Consider the following 23,638-nt stretch of genomic DNA (forward strand, 5'->3'; position numbering starts at 1 on the left):
CGGGCCGGGAATCGAACCGCTGTTGCTCAAGAGTGTGAGCTCTTAACCAACTGAGCCATTCGGCCTGCCCTATCCCTTCCAATTTTTAATGGTCACATATGGGTTGCGACCAGCTTGTTCTGCTGCCCCTCCTACCAGTCTCAAGGTGACTTCTGTATGTCCTAAGTTGTAGGGGTTCAGTTCAGCTAGACTTTAGGTGATTCTCAATGAGGTTGTTCTGTAGTTTAGTTGTAATTTTGATGTGGTTGTGAGAGGAGGTAAGCACAGCACTTATTTACTCTGCCATCTTGACCAGGTCTCTGATTTTTCTTTTTTTCTTTCCTTATTAAGTCCAGTATTTTCACCTTTTCACTTAGAGAAAGCACTTTACAGCTTCTCTTAGACATATATGAGTTGCCAGCATCACTACTCTTGGGCTTTGGAACCATTATTAATTAAAATAAGGGTTACTTGAACACAAGCACTCTGATGCTGCGACAGTCAGTCTGGTAACTGAGATGGCTACTGAGTGACTGACTAAAGGGCAGGAAGTATTTATAGCAGGTCTTCAAATAATGTCATTGAGTGTTGTTTTGTTATAATATAGATAAGATGTCATAGGAATATAACTCTTGTTTATAGCAGTAAGCCTATGGTAAAACTGGTTTTGATATACATCATTTCACTTAAAGTTGTAGAACCTATTGACATTAAGTGAGGACTTACTATACAGCGTGGATACACTGGAAAAAGGGATAATTCCAGCCGAGACAGAGCAGGACAGCTTGAGTGTAATATCAGTTTTGGTTATTTGACTTTTTAATGAACGCAAACCATTTAGATACAGGTATTCTAAACACAGTTTATTCTAGTAGTAAGGTACAATGTCACAGCTTATATGAGTTACTGTGAAATTATTTGAGATCTGGAAATTTTGGACAATAGTTGAAAAAGCTTATGGACCTATTCCTGAAGGAGAAACTGTAAACCTATCAGTGCTAGCATAGATGCTACCTAGCTGTTCTTGTCTATGCCACTGTTCTCACTTTTGAGCTGTGGTAACTCATTCATAATCCTTCCAATCTGTAGTAGAGCAGGAATAGCAATATATTGGAATATTTAATTAATAAACACCCCCAGGTTCACAACATTTGGAAAACACATTCATAAATCATAGACATTTTCAAAGGTCTCATGCATAATATATTTTTACTACTATTTAAACTTGGTTTTCTGTATATTTGAGTTAGTTTTTCCAGAGGCAAGTGAGGTGGGAAAAATGGGCAATTTAAAGAACTAAGTTTTATTTGGTTTTCACCTAGATTACTCGCAAACTTCTTCTCATCATCATATAGAACAAAATAGTTTTATTTATATTCATATTTTAATATCTCATTTAAGTTTTTACTTTTTAGCATAGACTGTGGTCTTCTCACATAGGACCTAGAAATAGTACTGAACTTTTCTACTAGTGTCTCACTTAGTTGTAGAAGACAGTGGCCAAGTAAACAAAAGGGTATTGTAGATCAGGAAATGCGGTTTGTATTTTTGGTTAATGACTATTATTTACTAGAAAATCTGGAGAAAATGTTGCCATCTTGACAAAAACTATATCTTTCTCAATACAATTTTTTCCTTCAATTTGCGGGTCTCTCAAGTGTTCCTGTATGTTGAGCAGGGAATCCTTTGTTGAATGATGGCTGTTCAGTTTGTTGTAAATTCCAGGGGAGATTTCAAGAAGCACTCCTCATGCTGCCATTTCTGTGATGTAATCACAATTTTGCCTTATAAATTAAATTAGTTCTTTTGATTAATGTGAAAAAGAATGATGGGAATAGTAAAATGAAAAGTTGCTGGTAACTCTACATCTCTTTTTAGTATGGCTTACATACAATACATTACTAAAACTTTTCCAGAGCAGTAGCAAACTGAAAAGTGTAATTTTAGTTTCATCTTTCTTTGTCATACCCCCTGGTTGAGGTACAGATGAATAGGAAATAGGGAGAAAACCCTGAAGTATAAAAACCTTCAATCTAATTAAATTTTAGCCATAATATTTAAATATATAATTTACCTCATGTACAGTGTTTGAAAAAGATGTTCATTGTTATAGACATTTACAATTGTAAAATATATGCTATCTACTAATGAATGGTCTGAGATTTTAACCCTACTTGCAAGCTACCAAGTTATTTTGAAGGGTCTGAGATTTTAACGCTACTTGCAAGCTACCAAGTTATCAAACTACAGTTTTGTGCTGGTATAAGACATGAAACTCCTGGGTCAGAGATAAAGGGGTTTATTTCTCACAGTAATAGTAAATAGAGTATCAACTTTTTTAGGGGGGAGGGGCATTGATTGTCTGAGCCCCATTCCCATAGGGTGATGTAAAGAAGGCTAGATGACATCTTCACACTCAGTGGGCTGTGTAAAGGGTAGGAACTCTGAGCTTAGGGAACTTCAGATCTTTTATAATAGTCAGTAAGCATGCCTGCCCTTTGCTCCATAGGGAAATAGTGTCTTGCTCCAAGGGGGAGTCAGTACCTCATAGGAGTAATTCAAGAGATCCTTGGAAAATTGTCTCCCAACAATGGGTCTGGTCTGAAATTTTTGCTTAATACTTGATTCATAATGCAAATTAATAATGTAAATGAGCACAAGAGGAAATGTTTAAAATACTTGTAAGAACCAAGTTTACGTGTTCTAGTTTTGAAGAACCTAACAATTACGAACCTTGCAAAATTTTACATTATTGAAAATAAGTTAAGGACTTTTATTTAGGATAACTGCCATAAATGCTGCATGTTTTTGAAACTAATAAAACTTTGCTTTCAAAACACTCTGAATTTAAAACTCTTAACTAATTCATACTGTCTTTCCTCTTTTTAAGCCATGTAGGGAGATTTTAATCAGTATCAGGCCATGAACAAGTTTAGATGTGAAAAATGCAGGTTTCTCTTTTAAGTAAAGCACAAATTTCTCTTTACACCAAACCAAAGTGAACCATTCTCAGAGAACCACCATCTCCAATTTCCTGAAAGTAAACAAATAAAAATAATTAAAATTATGTTTAAGCAGAGAGTAAAAATCATTGACTTAATATTTATATCTTTAATATTTTTAATTTAAATATTTAAAACAGTGAAACAAAATAAAATAGTTTAAAATGCATTGTATATATATATATATATATATGTATATATATAAACAAAGGAACTGTGTATTTATTTTACTCTTAAAACTTTGGTGTTCCTACAAATCAGTGAAGATAAATAATATCTGAGCATAAAAAGGCAAAGAAGGAAGGACAGGATGTTAGTTGAAATTTGGAAGCATCTGAAGGCTCCTACAACGAAAAGTTGCAAACTGTGGGTCGTAATATGGGATTCCATCTATTTGATTTTACAGTACTATCTGTTCTAAAAGATCCTACATAGCATATATTTCTTAATTTTGGTGTTCTGAGTATTTGATAGTGGCTCTTGAGGTAATGGTTCATAGAAAAGTTCATGGTTTTATAAGCCCTGTATAAAATTTTATGAAGCTGCAAAGAGATACTAAGAAGAACCTCATCCATTTCCTATTTTTTCTTCTTTCTTTCACACCTCCCCCACCTCCCAACAAGGATTTATGATAGAATTCTGAAATTGGAAGATGTTTAAATGTAGACTAAAAGTAAGTGATATACAGTGGGGACATTTTTGCAAGTTTGGAAATAAACTAGTTAGAGTTGAGATGGTAAAGGGAAAAGGTAAAGAGACTAGGGATGACATGGGTTAGTACTTAAACATCATTTGGAGACATTTCTCTTACTTAAAAATTTGTTTTACAGTTATTCCTTAAGTTATATCTTGAAAGTTCTTTTAACTAAGAGAAGCCATTCAGAAAGACATTGAATTATAACATTTTAAGTAGTCACATTTTAAAGAAAACAGGTGTGGGGTTGACAAATAAGGGAAACATGTCTGTCTGCATATGCTTGTGGACCTTGATGTATACAAAATAAAAAACAAAAACACAACCTGGAAAAACAGGTAGCAAGAAGAATGAATAATTTAATATTGCCTGGGTCTTGTGTGTGTGCTGGCAAGTTCAGGGGTTCTAGCTTTCAATTTAAAAATAAAAAAATCATTTAGATAAACACCAGTATTTATAAAAGAAAAAACATAAGCTCCAACTCTTGGCTTATAAGCGACTATACCAAAATCTATTTTTCACACCACTAGAATGGTCATCAAGAAACCTGGATTTAGTTTTTGGGCTTGTTCACTAACTGGCAGGGATCCTAGGTAAATTATTTTATTTATTTATTTAAAAAAAAACTTTATTTTTTTATTGGGGAATTGGGGGAGGGGAACAGCACTGGGGAATTGAGGGAAGGGGAACAGACAAGTTGCTGTCCTTTTGTTCTTCAGTCTAGTTGTGGAGGATGTTTCTTCACTGGCCCAAGTTGGCACCATCATTGTGCTCTTCCCCGGTGAGGCAGATCAGTCGCCGGCTTCTGCATGGCTGCTCATGGCAGCTGCGGGCTGCTCATGCTGGCTGCTGGCTACACACTGTAGCCCACGGCAACCCACTGCAGCAGGGGCTGCAGCCTACGCCATCGCCGGCAACTCACAGCAACACAGCTCCAGGTTGAGCTGTTGTTCAGCATCTTAGCTGTGGAGGGCAGTGTCACTGGCTCTCATATGTGGGATCCGAACCAGGGCCCTCTGGCGTCCCAAGCCAGCTCTTAATCAGCGTGCCACTCAGCCGGCCTCCTAGGTAAATTATTTTATTTTCCTAATATCTGGATATAATTGTTGCTTGAATGCCAGACTGCGCATACCCAGGAAGTATCATGTTTCAGCCATATTCTTGATGTTCTGTGGTGTTATATATCCAGGACTTAGTACCTCTCTGACGTTAGGAATTATATTTCAAAAAGTAGGTGTCATAGAATTAACCTCTCAAGGATACCAGGATTTAAAAAAAAGTCTTTTCCTTTGAAGGAGTTTCTTTAAAAATCCATCCTATTTATTTATTTATTTTTAATTGGGGAATTGGGGGAGGGGTTCGAGCAGTGTTGGGAAATTGGGGAGGGGGACCAGTCAAGTTGTTCTTCTTCAATCTTAGTTGTAGAGGGCACCAGTTGCCATCTGGCTGCCCGTCGGCAGCTTGTGGTCTCTAAGCTCAAGGTGGTGTGTTACAATCTTAGTTGCGGGTGGGTGAAGCCACCATCCCACGCGCACCATCCCACGTGGGAGTTGAACCGGCAGCCTTATTGTTAAGAGTGCATGCTCTATCCACTGAGCCATCCGGGTGGCAGCGCAGCTCAAGGTGCTGAGCTCAGTCTTAGTTGCGGGTGGGTGTAGCCCACCATCAAACAGGCAGTCTTGTTGTTAGGAGCATGCGCTCTCACCAGCTGAGCCATCCTGCCACCTGTTGGCAGCTCAGTGGCAGCTCAGCTCGGGTGCAGCATCACTGGCCCATGTGGGAATCGAACCAGTGATCCTGTTGCTCAGAGCTCACGCTCTTAAGCTAACTCTTAACCAACTGAGCCACTTGGCCGGCCCCATCCTATTTATTTTTATGTATGTATATATGTATATATGTGTAAATTTTTTTGGGTGACATTGGTTAGTAAAATTATATAGGTTTCAAGTGTACAATTCTGTAATACATCATCTATATGTTGCTTTGTGTGTTCACCACCCAGAGTCAGTTGTCTTTCTATAACTATATACTTGACTCCTTTTCCCTCTTCAACCACCCCTCCCTTCCCCTTTACTCTCTGTTAGCCACTAAACTGTTGTCTATGTCCATGAGTTTTTGTTTGTCTTGTTTGTTGCTTTCAGTTTTATATCCCACATATAAGTGAAATCCTATGGTTCTTGACTTTTTCTGTCTGACTTCAGGGCATTTCCAGTGTTTCCATGATAGTCTGTTTCATGCTAAATAACCTTGACTTGTACTCTACCATAGAGGAAATTTTGATGATTAATGAAATAGTGTATTTTGTATACTCAGTTATTTAATCATTATTAAAAATAATGTATATTTATTAAATAAAATTTGGAAAACAGAAAAGTACAAAAGTTTACCTATAGTCCCATCAGTCATATAGAAACTATGGTCTAACATGTACGTATTTGCTTTCCGTCTTTTTTTTTCTCCCACATATATGTTTTTACTTATCTGAAATCATATTGTATGTACAATTCTCTGTATTTTGGTTTTGGGGTTTTTTGGCTTCACTTTAAATACTTTTCAATGCTCGAACATAGTCTTTGTTTTTAATGGCTAAATTTTATTCCATTAAATACTATGGTGCTCCTTGACCATTCCATTTTTTTTTGGTTAAATTTACATTGTTCCGATTTCTTTTCTTTTAAATAAATAACCCTATAATAGACATTCTTAGGCATGAAGTTTTTCTGTATTTAGGATTATTTTGTTGGTACAGAGCTGTAAAAATAGAATTATTTGACCAACGTTTATGAAATATTAGGCTTCTGGATAAATAGTATGGAATTGGTAGTTTTGCTTTGTTTCTTCCCTAGTTTGGGAGGAGGTGATTTTGTTTGGGAATAGAAAGCTATGGTTTCAACTGAGGCTGATACTCATTAAGTGCTAAATTTGTGCTTATTCTTGACTGAATGGCTACATGTTAATTAATGTAATAATTTACTGCAACAAAAGTTTTTTCCCCAGTCCCTCATTTGAGTTCTACATATAGTTAAGTGTATTTTCTAAGCCACACTCTATTGTTTTTACCTAATGTTGGGTGATACCAGTTCACCTTTTGAAAAAATGTACAGACGTTTTTTAGCAAATTCTGCAGACAAGTTAAGGTTTACTTTGCTACAAATTGGATTTTGATCTGTTACCTATGTGATACAAATTATAAAAAAAAATATAATCATGTCATTATGTTAGGTTTCCCCTGTATTACTAATGGTCTCTCATAAAGTTTCTGATTTGGTTCAACAATAATTAAATCCCAGAAGTATACTATTTTATAGATAGTAGAAACCTTAAAGTTTCCTAATCTGAAATCCTTTCATTCTACAGATGAGGAAACTGAGGTGCATATGGGTTAAGTGTTTTGTCCAGTCATTCATTTAATGACAGAGCTGGGTTTAGAATTTAATTTTTATTTCTCTCTGAAGTGCTTTTTCCAATACAGCCTTTTTAATGTACTAACAGGTAGCATGTGTTCCACAGGCTGCTTTTTGATTAACTCCTATGATTGCCTGTTCCTGTCATTTAAGGGCTTTTGTTTCTAAGCATGCCAGTACCCCACCCCCATGATAAGAAATGCTTTCTTGAGCAAGTTGTCTAGTTATTTAAATTTCACCATTGAAATATTAACCCTGACTCTTGCATGTTTGATATCATATAGGGATTTCTTTTTAATCAATATTCCAGAGTTTAGGTGCTTAGTGTTCTCTCTTGAAAATGAAATGTCAAATTGACTACAATCTAGCACCTGCAAAAGGTCAGCTTGAGGCTTCTGGTACTTATAAGATAGGCTGATAGATTAGCTAACTAACTTTCCAACTTCCTCTGTGTTAAGTAAACCATCAGAAAGGAATGTAGTACTTAGAACATGTCATTTCACCTTTCTGCAGAAATACCCTCACTAAATTATGATTCAATGTAATTCCCTCAGCTTTTATCAAAGATTTATAATAAAAATATCTATGTGAATAGGATTTCTGTCAAAACCCTGTTTAAAGACATGTCTAGTTTGTTTTTCAGTTTTCTAGCAAACATTCTTGAATGTGAATCCAGTGCTAGAACTACTTCTATCTAGATGAATTTGCTATTTGCATATTTAAAACAATTAAGTCAGTAAGAACAATAATAATGACCAGTGATTTGGAGTTTACAAGATGTTTTCACATTATGTAATTTGACATACAATCTTGTGGTTATTAAATATAATTATTCCCATTTTACATATAAGGAAATAGGTATAAAGAGGTGTGCGGCAGTGAGGAAGGACTGTCACAAAGCTGGAATTGAAATAGTTTGCCTATAAATCTTGCATTCTTTCTATTATACCATTATGCCTCTCAAAGTAAACCTATTTCCCTTTTTGGCCTTAGCCTCCTCAAATTCAGAGCTAAACTCAGTTTTAATTTGTTTTAAAAAGCCTAGATATTCAACAACCTCTCTTACTTTGCAACTTTTAATTGATTTTTGCTTTAAGTAATTTTATTTTAGATATTATATATAAAATAATCTTGTGAAGCGCCCCAAATCTTTCAGGAAGTAGATAGGTCATAAATATTAAGATAAATCGGTTAATAATTATGAAGAATGATCACTGTATTATGGCTGTGTTGATACTTTTTTTTTTAAATTGGCAAATTGGGGGAGGGGAACAGTGTTGGGGAATTGGGGAGGGGGACCAGCCAAGTTGTTCTTCTTCAATCTTAGTTTTGTAGGGCACCAGTTGCCATCTGGCTGCCGGTCAGTAGCTCGTGACCTCTAAGCTCAAGGTGCTGTGCTATAATCTTAGTTGCAGGTGAGCGTAGCCACCATCCCATGCGGGAGTTGAACCAGCAGCCTTGTTGTTAAGAGCGCACACTCTATCCATTGAGCCATCTGGGTGGCAGCTCAGCTCAAGGTGCCGAGTTCAGTCTTAGTTGCAGGCAGGTGTAGCTCACCATCAAATAGGCAGTCTTGTTGTTAGGAGCACACGCTCTCACCAGCTGAGCCATCCTGCCACTTGTTGGCAGCTCAGCGGCAGCTAAGCTCGGGCACAGAGTCACTGGCCCATGTTGGAATCAAACTGGCAGCCCTGTTGCGCAGGCTCGCACTCTTAATCTAACTCTTAACCAACTGAGCCATTCAGCTGGCCCAATACTTTTGTATTTTTACTAATGGTTTATCTAACTCTCCTCTTTAGGGAATGTGTTGATACATTTAAAACTATTTAAAAAACACTCTCTTTGAGGAAAGAAGTATGAGAACAGTTTATTATCTATTTGTCAACAAATATTTGATGATGTAGATTAATAAACTTTATAGCAATGGACACAAAATTGCTACTTTTTAAATCACTCTTAGAAATCACTTATACTTTAGTTATATAAGGTACTGTTTGTTAATGAGGATAACTGTCAATATGTAAATTTTGAGGATATACATATATGTATAGATACACATATACCCTCTCTAGTCTATCTGTAGTACTCTCTCCTAGATGACAGTAAGGACAGAAAGAGCAATATAAACAGCACATGGCTATATTTGTCATAATTCCATATTAAAGAATGAATTTCTTATCAATTCCAAGTCTAAGATTTTTTTCAGACAGTGTGCCAGTGAGTAGTACAGGCAAAGCAATATAGATATATAACTGCATGACTTATTACCTACTTGTCTATGACCCAAGTCAGTAGTAGGGAACAAGAGGTATGCTCCATACCTAGAAACTCATTCCAATGTGCAAGCCCAAGTTAACCTCTTTAAAATTTATCTAATAAAGTTTAATATAGAACTCAAATTCTTTCTGTCAGTTTTTGTTATTAGCACAAATCCCCCTTAAAATCTTCCCTGGAGCTAGCTAGACCTCTAGTGGTTTCATTTCTTTCAATTACTTTAAAAATTGTGGTGAAATATACGTAACGTAAACTTTATCATTTTAAACATTAGTGATTTACCCCTCCTACAAGGAGACATTCGGCAATGTCTGGAGACGTACATTATTTGGTCATCACAACTGAGGTGAGGGAGCTGCTGGCGTCTAGTAGGTAGAGGCTAGTGATGGTGCTAAACATCCTACAATGCACAGGATGGCCCCCCAAAACAAAGAATTATCCAGCCCACAATAGCTCTGAGGTCAATAGCTCTGAGGTTGAGAAACCCTGGTCTAGAGCCAGACTGTTTGGGCTTTAATTCCAGCTGTACACCTTACAAGCTGTGTGTCTGTGGGAAGTTATTTAGTCTCTGTGTCTGTTGTCTATAAAATGAGGATAATAGTAGTATCTACCTCATAAGGTTGTTTTAAGAGTTAACTGAATTAAAACATTTAAACTACTGAGACGAGTGCCAGCATATAATAAGCACTTGATAAATATTATTTTATTTAAAAAATTTTATTTCTTATTGAATATATTCAATTGATTAAAGTTGATAGTTGATAAAGAGAAATATGTAGAAAAAGTTATTAAGAGAAAATTATACAAAGACACACATAAACCCTATTTTAAAATGGAGCATATGAAAATTTTGAATGAGAAAAACCTTTGTAAGCAATAATTACAGATTGTTATAATCTGTATTTTATCTACTTAATAACAAGAAATCAGAGGGCTGAACATAAAGTGTATATGAGTTAGTGCTAATTTGAACTTAAGCTATATTATATCTGAGCTTAAAGACTTATACAGCCAATTAAGTTATGATAGCCATTTCTAATATATAACCAATCTTTCTCTTAGTCTGTATAACAACCCTTCCAGAAAGATCCTTGGGAAGTCAATTCCTTGACTGGACCTGTAAAGTTTTGACAGGATGTGGCTTTTTTGTCTTTAACAAGTGTTCTAAAAAATAAGCTTTTAAAAAATATATAGAATTTATGGTTAAGTTTCTTTAAGCTCTAGCAAATTAAGCACAGATTATTATGCATGTACATTTAACTGTTTCATGGAGTATTTTCCTCCAAACAAATCAAGAATTAAAAAGTTTTATTTTAAATATAGATATGTCCTTAAAGAAGTAGATTGAAGGACTGGCCGAGTGGATCAGTTGGCTAAGAGTGTGAGCTCTGAGCAACAGGGTCACTGGTTCAATTCCCACATAGGCCAGTGAGATGCGCCCAAGTTGAACTGCCACTGAGCTGCCAACAGGTGGCAGGATGGCTCAGCTGGTGAGAGCACGTGCTCCTACAACAAGATTGCTGATTCGACTCCTGCATGGGATGGTGGGCTGTGCTCACCTGCAACTAAGGTTGAACATGGCACCTTGAGCTGAGTGGCCGCGAGCTGCCAACAGGCTACCAGGTGGCAACTGGACTTGGAGCTGAGCTAGCTGCACCCTCCACAACTAAGACTGAAGGACAACAACTTGACTGTTCCCCTTCCCTGATTCCCCAACACTGTTCCCCTTCCCCAATAAAAAAACCTTTAAAAAAAAAAGTAGATTGAGGCAGTGATATAATTACTATTATTGGTATAGTTCATAATTACTATTGTTAGTATAGTTCCATATAATCAACAAAGTCCTACCACGTACATGGTCACAATAGATCTTCATAAAAATCCTGTGGGGTATGTGGAATTATGTATCTCTGTTTTGCAGATGAGGAAGCTGAGGCTTACAGAGATGAAATAATTTTCCCAAGTTATAATGCTAGTAATTGTGAAACTAATAATTCAAACCCAAGACTCATAATGAATCAGTTACTATAATCCAGTGTGGGGTTTAAAGAAAATTATGAGGCTTTTTCTGACTTATACCTAACGTTTCTGAAATTGGTATAACAGAGCATTGATATCTCCTCCAAAAATGAACTTGGATGTAATGTCAATAGCAGAATATGAAGAGAGACCCCCACATGCATTACTTATAAATATTACACATAAATGTAATAAAAATGAATTGGATAACTTCGTCATTATTATAAACCTTTTATTTTTAAACTTTTAATTTTGGATAATTTTAAACATATACCAAAGTAGAGAGAATGGTATATGTAAACTACTATATTACCCATCACCCACCTTCATCAATAAACAAAATCATGGTGACTTAATTCATTTATATCCCTCCTACTTTTGTTTTCTTTCTGTGAGCTATCCACCATTTATTGTTTATTAAGACATGGCCTGTCCAAAAGGAATGATGTGGGTGTGTTCAAACACTCCCTTGCTTCTACTTCCTCATTGTAATTAATCTTTCCATCATCCTCTTATTCCTCTTAACGCATTTGAAGCACAACATTATCTTCTAGGTCTGGGTATGTGAAAGTGCAGGCCGATAACAGGAAGAGAGAATCATTTTTTTAGGGCATCAGGCACCCAGGCCTGACCTGTACAGAACTGCAGGCAAACCCAACCCTTTCTGTCTGCCGAGAGAGATCTGCTATGGTCCATGTACCACCTGACACCAGAGATTTGCTGCAGAAAGTTTTCAGCAGAAGCAAGAATGGAACATGATCACAGCTTTAGGTTGAATGGCTCTTGCAGTGATTCTTGCCCATGTTGCCAACATGGCTTGCTGAGCTGAAGTTATCACTTCAACTCTATTGGTCATTTCCTCTCTTACTCATCTTACTTTTCAGACTCCTTGCTCTCTTGGTCACCATCTTACATTTCTTTGAACTTGACTGCAGTGGCCTCCTGTGGTATTTTAGGAATATAAAAATATGTCATGACTTTCCTGATGACAATATATATATATATTTATTTGTTTGTTTGTTTGTTTGTTGTTGTTTGTTTGTTTGTTTTGTTTTGTTTTGTTGATTGGGGAACTGTTTTTTTTCCAGGACCCATCAGCTCCAACTCAAGTCATTGACCTTCAATCTTAGTGTAGTGGAGGGCGCAGCTCAGCTCCAAGTCCAGTCGCCATTTTCAATCTAGTTGCAGGAGGTGCAGCCCACCATCCCATGCGGGATTCGAACAGGCAACCTTGTTGTTAAGAGCACGTGCTGTAACCAGCTGAGCCATCTGGCTGCCTACCAGCAGCTCAGCAGCAGCTCAGCTCAAGTCGTTCAATCTAGTTGTGGAGTGCACAGCTTGCTGGCCCATGTGCGAATCGAACTGGCAACCTTGTTGCTTAGAGCACGCGCTCTATCCAACTGAGCCACCCGGCCACCCCCAGGAAGCCACCTGGCCGCCTCAGCAATATTCTTTACACTGTCACCATCCTCCTCACTCACTTGTTTTATTTCAGAGTAAGCATGTTCCTTGAGCCTCAGATAAACCTCTATTTTCTTGCCACTGGTACTCAATTGTTGGCACCAGTTCCACAAAGTGTCCCAATGCACTTTATTTATTTATTTTAGCTGAGCCATCCTGCCACCTGTTGGCACCTCAGCGGCTGCTCAGCTCGGAAGGGAATCTAACCGCTGTTGCTCAGAGCTCAAACTCTTGAGCGAGCTCTTAACCAACTGAGCCACTCGGCCGGCCCTCCAATGCACTTTATTTATTGAAGGCAAAATGGCTGTGAAGGAAAGGATTGGGTTTTGGGTAAGCTTCGAAATGTTCAACCATTTGAGGAAGATAACTTTATCATTTGTCCTAGGAGTCTTCAGGCTGGTTTCTGAGGTTGAAGAAATGTTTCGTTCCATTTGATGTTCTTCATTAGGTTCCTCATTAACTGGAACCAATGTGAGAATCACACTTTTTTCACCCAGTTCATCCTCAAAGAAATCCTTATCGCTGCTACCAGAATTTGAGCTTGCCATTTCCAGGAATACTCAGAGGACAGCAAAGCCAACACAGCTAAGGATACCCGCAGTTTACTCCTTTTAACCTCATCCCTTCTACTTTCTCCCCAGTGGACTATTTTGAGGCAGATTCCAATATGAATTTGTTATTCATATTCAATATGCACAATATTATTTTTCAAAAATAGCCATTTAAAAAATAATTACAACTTTGAAATACTGAGAACCTTAATAGTTTTCTAGAAAGTTTCCACTTAAGTTTAAGTTTTCCACTTAAAGTATACCAGTAGGCAACTTTTCCTGAGTTCAGAATAATCACATACAGTATGCTTTTAAATTCTCTTGGAATTTAAATGTCTAATAATAAACAGTAAGAAAAAAAGTGTTTTACCTGTCTTGTGCAGTCTTCTCTCATTTCTCCTTCTAAAATAAAAGATCACAACATTAATTATCTTAAAATCTAATAAAGGATTTAACAAAAATTGTTAACAGAAACTTTTAACATCCTCACTAAAAAGAAATACTTACAATAATCATAACTTAAACTAAAATACTTAAAACTCTGGAGAAAGCAATCACCAAACTTCAAAACAGTATGAAAGTATGAATTATTCTCATACACATACATGTGATGGCTAATATCTGCACTGAAATCAAATGAATAGACTATGCCTATACTATTCTTTCTGTTCTTAAAATGATGCCTTAAAACTTCCATGGCAAGCAAGTTTTATCTAAGTGTCAATTCTGGTTGATCAGTGGTAGTTACCTAGAGAACTGTGTTGAGAAATTTTATGAGGCCTTTCTTTTTTTCTCAATAACAAAGAATACTGTATTTGATTAGTGGGTTTTGTGCTCTGAAAGCAGTGATATACCTGCTGACCCTGGCTCAGTACATCAAAATGATACTTTTAAAAGAGGCATCCTTACTTAAATTTATATGAGAATAAAGAAGTGTCATTACTGTCACAATCTGATTTCTCATTATTGATGGATATTAGGTAGACATTAATGGACATATTCTCATCCTTGAAACAAGTAATTGTTGGTATTTATAAATCCATTATGGTTCGCCGAGTGGCTCAGTTGGTTAAGAGCGCGAGCTCTGAGCAACAAGGTTGCAGGTTGGATTTCCACATGGGCCAGTGAGCTGCGCCCCAGCTGAGCTGCTGATGAGCTGCCAACAAGTGGCAGGATGGCTCGGCTGGTGAGAGCACGTGCTCTTAACAACAAGGTTGCCGGTTCGACTCCTGCATGGGATGGTGGGCTATGCTCACTGACAATTAAGATTGAACATGACACCTTGAGCTGAGCTGCCCTGAGCTGCCGTTGGGTGGCTGGATGGCTCAGTTGTTAGTGTGCGCTCTTAACAACAAGGTTGCCAGTTCGGCTCCCACATGGGATTGATCGCAACTAAGATTGAACATGGCACCTTGAGCTGAGTGGTCACGAGCTGCTGATTAGGCGGCTGGATGGTGACTGGACTTGGTGCTGAGCTAGCTGCGTCCTCCACATCTAAGACTGAAGGACAACAACTTGGATGTTCCCTTTCCCCAATAAAATCTTAAATCAGTCAATCAATCAGTCAATCAATCAATTAATCCCAGTTATGTTTCTCTTCTTTTATAGCACTTAGTGCATGCCTATACCACTAATTTGGTACTACGCTTATGTTAACTTATTATTTATTTTCTTTATTTATTTAGTCTATCTTCCCAAATAGATAGATTATAAGCTTTCTAAAGCTTATCTGTAGCATCTTATTCCTCCTTGTAGTCCTAGCACCAAGAAATGCCTTGATGAAGATTATATTTCTATAAGAATACATGTTACTTGTCATTAATTCTAAATTGCTTGCTGTTTGGGGGCATTTTTGTATACTCTGTGATGTTTTGTTTAGCTACATAGTTAAAAATTTCATAACATTTCTAATATGATATGGAGCCATATGTGAAATCTGGTTTATAATGCTTTCATAGGACATCTGGATTTTAAAAAATAATAGATTGGGTCTTGCATTTAAGTAGATAAAAGTTTAAATCCTATAGTAAGATGGTTATTCTCTTCTGGAAGGTTTCTAGGAGTATAAAATTAACAATCTCTCTCAGAAACTGGTTCAACATTTTGTCTTCCCAATAGTCAATAAAGAATTCTTATGACTAAACAAAACAAAAACAAAACAAATTATCCTGCTTTAATTTAAATGTTTTTAAGAGTCTTCCATAGACCATAAGAATAGCTCAAGGTACTTTTTGTAGTTTTAAATGTAATTGTTATTCCTGTAACCTTGACATTTTTTAACTAAACAACTTTCAAAACTTTTTTTTTTTAGCTGATCCATCCTGCCACCTGTTGGCAGCTCAGCTCGGGCCGGACTTGAACCGCTGTTGCTCAGAGCTCAAACCCTTGAGCAAGCTCTTAACCAACTGAGCCACTCGGCCAGCCCTTTTCAAAACTTTTTTAATAGACACCAACTTTCATCATTTTAGTCATTGTCAGTCTTCCTTGAATCCATGCTGATTTTATCATATAAAGGAAAATTAACTTCCATGGGAAACATGTTTAGATGTGTAATCTAGACTCTAGATGGACATCTAAAGAGGTTGGTGTAATGAAGTGATTGCTTCTGACTCTGGTATGTTACAGTGTTAAATATGTACCACTTCTGTTTATTTTTTTCTCATAAAAGCCAGTGTTACTGCTTCATTTAGTTTCTTGTCAATTATGACAGTCCCCATCCCTTAATTGTATTTGTTTTAGTTTAGATGAGGGGCCCACATTATGTAAAGGGACAGATTTTAAGTATTTTAGGTTTGCAGGCCAAGAGGCAAAATCGAAGATACTATGTAAGTACTTATATAACAAGTGGGAAAAATTCTACAAATTTTTTATTGATGAAATTCAAACTACAATAATAATCGAGTACCATTTTTTATGATACACGTCTACTAATGGGATTAATTGGAATTCAAAGTTTCATGATCTCCCTCATCAAACTCAACTTCAAATGTTCGTCTGTTATTGCTGATCTCTGATGAGATTTTATGTATTTCACCTTTGAAAATGCCCTTTCTTTTTATATAGTTAATAATTTTTAATTTTCCAATTACAGTTGACATATATTACTATATTAGTTTCAGGTGTATAAAATAGTGATTAGATATTTGTATAACTTATGAGGTGAATACCTCAATAAATGTAATACCCATCTGATACCATACATAGTTATTACAATATTATTGACTACGAGGTCTGACAAGTTCATAAACTTGTTGCAATGATGTTGCTAACCTTTTTTGATATCAGAGGGATTATTCATTATGAATTTGTACCAAATGGACAAACAGTTAACCAAGTTTACTATTGGGAAGTGCTGAAAAGGCTGTGTGAAAAAGACGAAAACAACCTGAACTTTTCGCCAACAATTCATGGCTCTTTCTTGCATCATGACAATGGACCAGCTCACATGGCATATCTGTGAGGGAGTGTTTAGCCAGTAAACAAATAACTGTGTTGGAACACCCTCCCTACTCACCGGATCTGGCCCCCAATGACTTCTTTCTTTACCCAAGATAAAGGAAATATTGAAAGGAAGACATTTTGATAACATTCAGGACATCAAGGGTAATATGACGACAGATCTGATGGCCATTCCAGAAAAAGAGTTCCAAAATTGCTTTGAAGAGTGGACTAAGCGCAAATATTGGTGCATAGCGTCCCAAGGGGAGTACTTTGAAGGTGACCATAGTGATATTCAGCAGTGAAATATGTTGCATTTTCTAGAATGAGTTCGTGAAATTAATTGTCCTTATGCTACAAATCCTTTACATCCATGACTATTTTGTAACTACCAATTTGTACTTCTTAATCCCTTCCCTTTTTTTACCAATCCCCCCAATCCCTCCCATCTGGCAACCCTTAAAGTGTTCTCTGTATCTATGAGTTTGTTTCTGTTTTGTTCATTCATTTATTTTGTTCTTTTGATTCCACATATAAGTGAAATCATATGGCATTTGTCTTTCTCTGGCTGACTTATTCCACTCAGCATAATACAGCCTAGGTCCATCCATGTTGTTGTAGATGGCAAGATTTCATTTTTTTTTTATGGCTGAGTCCTTTGCATATATGTATCACTTTTTCTTTATCAATTCATCCACTGATGGACACCCAGGTTGCCTCCACATCTTGGCTATTGTAAATAATGCTGAAATGAACATATGGATGCATATGTCCCTTTGAAGTAGTGTTTTGGGTTTCTTCAGATAAGTACCAGGAAGTGGGATTAATGGGTCCTTCTTTGACTCTTGTTATAGCATTTGTTTTAAAGTTCATGGATCTCCATTTCTTTAGGGCTGGTTACTGGAACTTTACTAGTTTCCTTGCTGTATGCTTGGCACTGTGCAATACTTCTTTAAAAATTATTTTTCTCTCCTATCCATTTCCCTCAGATGCTGAAGTTGCTCTCATACACTCCTCCCCTGGGCTATACAGAAGAAAAACTTCATATAAAGCCTCTTAATGCCACATGCCTCTCTTGTCCTTCTTTGTATCTTCCTTTCTTCCAAATTTTGCATTTCAAAGTCTTAAAGACTTAGTTCAGCAGAATTGGCCCTTTATCAGAGGGAAAGGTAAGAAAATGAATAGACCAAGCTTAGAGTCATCTTTAGGGGACAGTGAAAAGGGGACATAGTGAGAACTTTGAAATATTAATTGCTTTTGTCCCTTCACAGTCAGTCAGTCTATGTATTATTTGTGCTTTCCATTTACCTAATTTCTTATGCACATTGAAATTGTACTTTGAAAGCCATCAACTCAGCTGAACATCTTGGCTGGAAGTGATCGCTGTTACTTTGTTATCCTTTTTTGGTATAACTTTTAGGGAGTATATTACATAGTTGCCTTAAATGTACTTACTAGGTACATTTCTTTCTTTCTGAATTGGGCAAAAATCATTCCATTTTTCTCAGAGGCCTTCAGGGCCTGGCTTCTTAAAGTGTAATCTCTAGGTTGGTAGCATATAAATCACTTGAGAGGTCTTTAGAAATTCTGAATTATGGGCTCCACCCAGGTCTACTGAATGAGAATCAACATTTTAACAAGATTACCACATTTATTTGTATGCTCATTAAAATTAAGCCTTTGTTATAATCAGTTGACTTGGTATTTTACATTGTACCAACCAAGAGCAGTTTTATAATACACCAACTAGAAATGCCTAGAGCTTTCTTATTTTTATTCTTTTACTGAAGCTCTTGCCAGTTATAACATTGCTTTCTGTTATACTTTGAATACTTTGGGTACCTTGGGTACCATTACCTTTTTTATTACACCTCTTACCCTTCAAAGATTCAGCACAGATATTTTTTTCAAGTTCATCCCTTCTGTCACATACTTGTCTGTGGTTGTAAGGGCTTTTGAAATTGGAAAAAAGGATAGAAAAGAAAATTATATGGTTAAATATGTTATAGATTAAGTATTGAATGTTTTCAAGTTTCTAAGGTTTTTAAAAATGTAATTAAAAAATTTCCTTGGAAACTGTCAACCATATAATCATTTAAATACCATATATGTTAAAAACATTGAAAGCTACTTTTAATTTTTCTGCCATTAAATATCTTACAGGACATTTTGAAGAGCAATTAAGTTCAACTTTAATACACAAATAAAAATATTTTACATATACAACTTTCAAAAGAAGTATCATGTGAGCATAAAATGAGATGCTCTGAAGTCCTGGGTATTACACAATTAAAGTGAATAGTAAAAGTTTTTAATTAAAATAAATTTTATTTTCTTAATTTTAAATGTAATCTATTACTATGTCACTATTAATGTATTACTATTATTGTAGAAAAACTAAAAAAACACAGAAAAAGAATATTAACATAATCCAAATATTGAGAGTTCTCATCTGGACAGTTAGCTCCTATATTTATGTATCTTTTTAAACAAATAAAGTTGAGATAATATTGTATAAAATTTTACATAACTCATTTTTTGGCTTTATAAATTTTATTGCTTAAATTACTACACCATTACTAATGGATTACTAATGGATTTAAATGGATTACTAATCCAGTTAAAATGGATTTTTAAAGATATATATTGTATGAATTCATGTTATTGCCACCACAATCAGAACACAAAATAGTTTCATCATGCAAAAAAAACCCTCATACTTTATAGTCACACCTCCCCTATTAGTATCCACTGATTTCTTCTCCATAACTATAGTTTTGACTTCAAGAATATCATATGGGCCAGCAGAGTGGCTCAGTTGGTTAAGAGAGTGAGCTCTGAGCAACAGGGTCGCCGGTTCGATTCCCACATGGGCCAGTGAGCTGCACCTAAGCTGAGCTGATGCTGAGCTGGTGTGAGCATGTGCTCTTAGCAGCAAGGTTGCCAGTTAGACATCCTTATGGGATGGTGGACTATGCCCCCAATCCCTGCAACTATTGGGGTGTCGGAAAAGTCATGATGCATTTTTGCAACGAGAAACATAGAAAAAATATGTCATGACTTTCCTCACAACCCAATAGATTGAAAGTGGTGACAGGACTTAGAATGGAGCTTGCTCCCTCTACAACTAAGATGGAAGGACAACAACTTGACTTGGAGCTGATGGGTCCTGGAAAAATACAATGTTCCCCTTCCCCAATTCCCCAACACTGTTCCCCTCCCCAATTCCCCAATAAAAAATCTTAAAGAAAAAAAAAGAATATCATATAATTTGAATAGTACAGTATAAAGTTTTGTGACTGGCTTCTGTCAGTATAATGCTCTTCATCCAAGATGTTACATGTATCAATCGTTTGTTATTTTTTATAGGATGGAACACTATTCCATCCTATAGATACACCAGTTTGTTTATTCACCCTTTGAAGGATATTTATTTTTCCAGGTTTTGGTAATTATGAGTAAAATGGCTATAAAATTCATGTACAGGTTTTTGAGTGATATAAGTTTTCATTTCTCTAAGGTAAATACTCAAGAATAGCATTGCTGGCTTATATGATAAATATATGTATATAAAATATATATATAAATATATTTAACTTTATAGGAAACTGTGTAACTGTTTTCCCAGGATGGTTCCACCATGTTGTATTCTCAGCAATCTATGAGAGTTCCAGTTGCTCTGCATCCTGACAAGTGCATGATATTGTCAGCATGCTTTTTGTCATAGACATTCTGATAGGTGTGAAGGGTATCTCGTGGCTTTAATCTTGCATTTCTCTCATGGCTAATGATGATGAATACTTTTTCATGTGCTTCTTTGCCATCCTTATATCTCCTCATTAAAGTATCTTTTCAAGTTAAATCTTTTGCCCATTTTAATTGGGTTGTTTTTTCTTATTGTTGAGTTGTCAGAGTTTTTTTATTATATATTCTGGATAAAATGTGATTTGCAAATATTTTGATATGTGATTTGCGATATTTTTCCTAGTGTGTAGCTTGTCTTTTCATGCTTGTAACAGTGTCATTTAAAGAGCAAAAGTTGAAAGTCCATCTTACCAGTTTTTTTAATGGGTCACATTTTTAGTGTTAGATCTGAGAATTCTTTGAGTAACCCCAGATCATGAAGCTTTGCTCCCATGTTTTCTTCTAAAAGTTTTATAGTTTTACATTTGATATTTAGATCTATGATTCATTTTCAGTTAATTTCTGAATAAGGTGTGAGGTTTCTCTGTGGGACTCATTGTTTTTACACTTAGATAGATGTCTAGTTGTCCCAATGCCATTTGTTGACGAGTATCCTTTCTCCATTGAATTGCCTTTGTATTTTTGTCAAAAAGCAGTTGGGCATATCTGTATGGGTCTCTTTCTGGATTCTCTGTTCATTTTCATTAATCTAGGAGTATGTGTCTGTCCTTTTGCTAATACCACAATTTCTTAATTAGTGTAGCTTTAGAGTAGGGAATTGCAAATCACAGTCCATGGGCCAAAATCAGCCCAGGCCTATTTTTGTATTGGAACACACCCACATCCATTCATTTACATTTTGTCAATTACTGCTTTCTTGCTGCAATGGCAGACTTAAATAGCTGTGACAGTGACCTTATGGCCTGCAAAACTGAAAATATTTACTAAATGGCCCTTTATAGAAAATGTTTGCTGACTCCTGCTTTAGACAAAGTCTAAGATCATGCATGATTCCTCCAACATTACTTCCTTTTTACAAAATTGTTTTTTTTCTATTTTCTTTGCCTTTTATATAAGTTTTAGAATCAGATTGTCTATAGCTACAAAAAACTCATCTGGGATTTTGATTAGATTTGTGTTAAATCTTTAGATCAATCAGGAAACAACTGACATCTTTACTATGTTGAGACCTCCAATTCATAAACTTGGCATGTGTCTCCATTTATTTTGGTTTTTAAAAATTATTTTAAGTGTTTTATAGTTCTTGGTATGCAGATTCTGTATATGGTTTGCTAGTGTTTTACCTAAGAATTTCATTTATTTTAGAGCTATTGCAATAATTTAAAATATTATTTTCCAATTGTACATTACTAGTATATAGACTTCATATTGACTTCTGTGTGTCCTGTGCTCTTGCTAAACTCACATATTAGTTGTAGGAGTTTTTTGTAGATTCCATGGGATTTTCTTGTAGACAATCATGTTGCCTGCAAATAGGGATGGTTTTACTTCTTCTTGACCAAACTGTATGTTTTTATTTTTATTTTTTTCTTTTACTTCCCCTAATGCACTGACTAAAACTTTCAGTACAAGGTTGTATAAGAGAGTGGACATCTTTGCTGTGTGACCAGCTGTGTTCCCAATATTAGGGGATATTCAGTCTTTCTCTACCAAGTATGATTAGCTGTAGTATTTTTTTGGTAGCTGATCTGCAGAGATTAAGGAAGTTCCTAGTTATTCCTAGTTTTCTGAGTTCTTTTTTAAAAAAATTAATGGCTATTAAATTTGGTCAGATTTGGTCAAATGCTCTTTTTTTGCACCAGCTGATCTGATCAACTAAGTTTTCTTCTTTAGACTGTGAATGTAGTGGATTTCATTGGTTGGTTTTTGAATATTGAATGAGCTTTGCATTCCCAGATAAACCCTACTTATTCATAGTGTATTATTCCTCTTATATATTACTGAATTAGATTTCTTAATGTTTTGTTGAGGGTTTTGCTTCTCTATTTATGAGTTTACTGGTTTATAAGTTTTTGTGGTTATTTATTTATTTATTTATTTATTTATTTATTTATTTATTTATTTATCTTTGGTACTCTCGGTAAGGGCAGCCTCAGAAAATGAGTTGGGACTTTCTGGACCTGGAGATGTCTTTTTCAGAGTTTTTTTTAAACTATAACTTCAGTTTCTTCAATAGTTATAGGAATATTCAGATCATCTGTTTCATTTACAGAAAGCTTGGTAGCTTATAGTTTTCAAAGAATTACTCCAAACTATACTGTAAAAGTTATGTGTATAGAGTAGTTCACAACATTATTATCAATTTAATGTCTGTGACATCTATTGTAATGTCCTCTCTTTTGTTTCTGATATTAATATCCCATGTCTTTTCTCCTTTTATCTTTGTCAGTCTGGCTCGAGTTTTATCAATTTCATTGATCTTTTTGAACAACTTTTCAACTTTTGATTTCATTAATTTTCTTCATTGTTTTTGTTTTCAATTCCAGTGATGTACACTCTTATTTGTATTATTTCCTTATGTTTGCTTTGAGTTTATTTTGATCTTTTTTTCTAGTTTTTGCATTTAATAATTTTTTATTTTTCAATTACAGTTGACATACAATATTATTAGTTTCAGAAGTACAATATAGTGATTAGACATTTGTATAACTTACCACCCTGATAAATATAGTATGCATTTGTAATATTTATTACAATATTATTGACTATATTCCTAATGTTGTACGTTACATTCCTGTGACTATTTTGTAACTACCAATTTGTACTTCTTAATCCCTTCCCTTTTTTACCCATTCTGCAACCCCCCTCCCATCTGGCAACCTTCAAAATGTTCTTTGTACTTATGAGTTTGTTTCTGCTTTTTTGTTCATTTATTTTGTTTTTTAGATTCCACATATAAGTGAAATCATATGGCATTTGTCTTTCTCTGTTTGCCTTATTTCATTTAGCATAATACCTCTAGGTCCATCCATGTTGTTGCAGATGGCAAGATTTCACTCTTTATTGTTGCTGAATAATATTCCATTGTATATATGTATCACTTTATCCACTCATCTATTGATGGACACTTCAGTCGCTTCCATATATTGGCTATGATAAATAGTTTTTTGA

General features: G+C 35.6%; 1 protein-coding gene and 1 pseudogene across 5 annotated transcripts in view; both read right to left on the reverse strand.

Moving 5' to 3' along the window:
• Window positions 1-827: 827 nt before the first annotated feature.
• The window catches only part of WDPCP (WD repeat containing planar cell polarity effector), a 302,619-nt gene continuing 279,808 nt past the window's right edge, over window positions 828-23,638 (reverse strand). For 4 of the 5 annotated variants that reach the window (XM_019635240.1, XM_019635244.1, XM_019635251.1 and 1 more), the window contains 3 exons: window positions 18,701-18,774; window positions 13,755-13,786; window positions 828-3,013 (listed from right to left, as the gene is read on the reverse strand). In XM_019635240.1, the coding sequence (XP_019490785.1) occupies window positions 2,963-3,013; window positions 13,755-13,786; window positions 18,701-18,774 (157 nt within the window). In that variant the 3' untranslated portion in view covers window positions 828-2,962. The remainder of the gene's footprint in view (window positions 3,014-13,754; window positions 13,787-18,700; window positions 18,775-23,638) is intronic. The other variant, XM_019635259.1, reaches the window with a different exon arrangement.
• LOC109379325 (developmental pluripotency-associated protein 2 pseudogene) lies at window positions 11,848-13,381 on the reverse strand (annotated as a pseudogene).

This window comes from Hipposideros armiger, unplaced genomic scaffold (assembly GCF_001890085.2).
Source record: "Hipposideros armiger isolate ML-2016 unplaced genomic scaffold, ASM189008v1 scaffold_2, whole genome shotgun sequence".
NCBI lineage: Eukaryota > Metazoa > Chordata > Mammalia > Chiroptera > Hipposideridae > Hipposideros > Hipposideros armiger.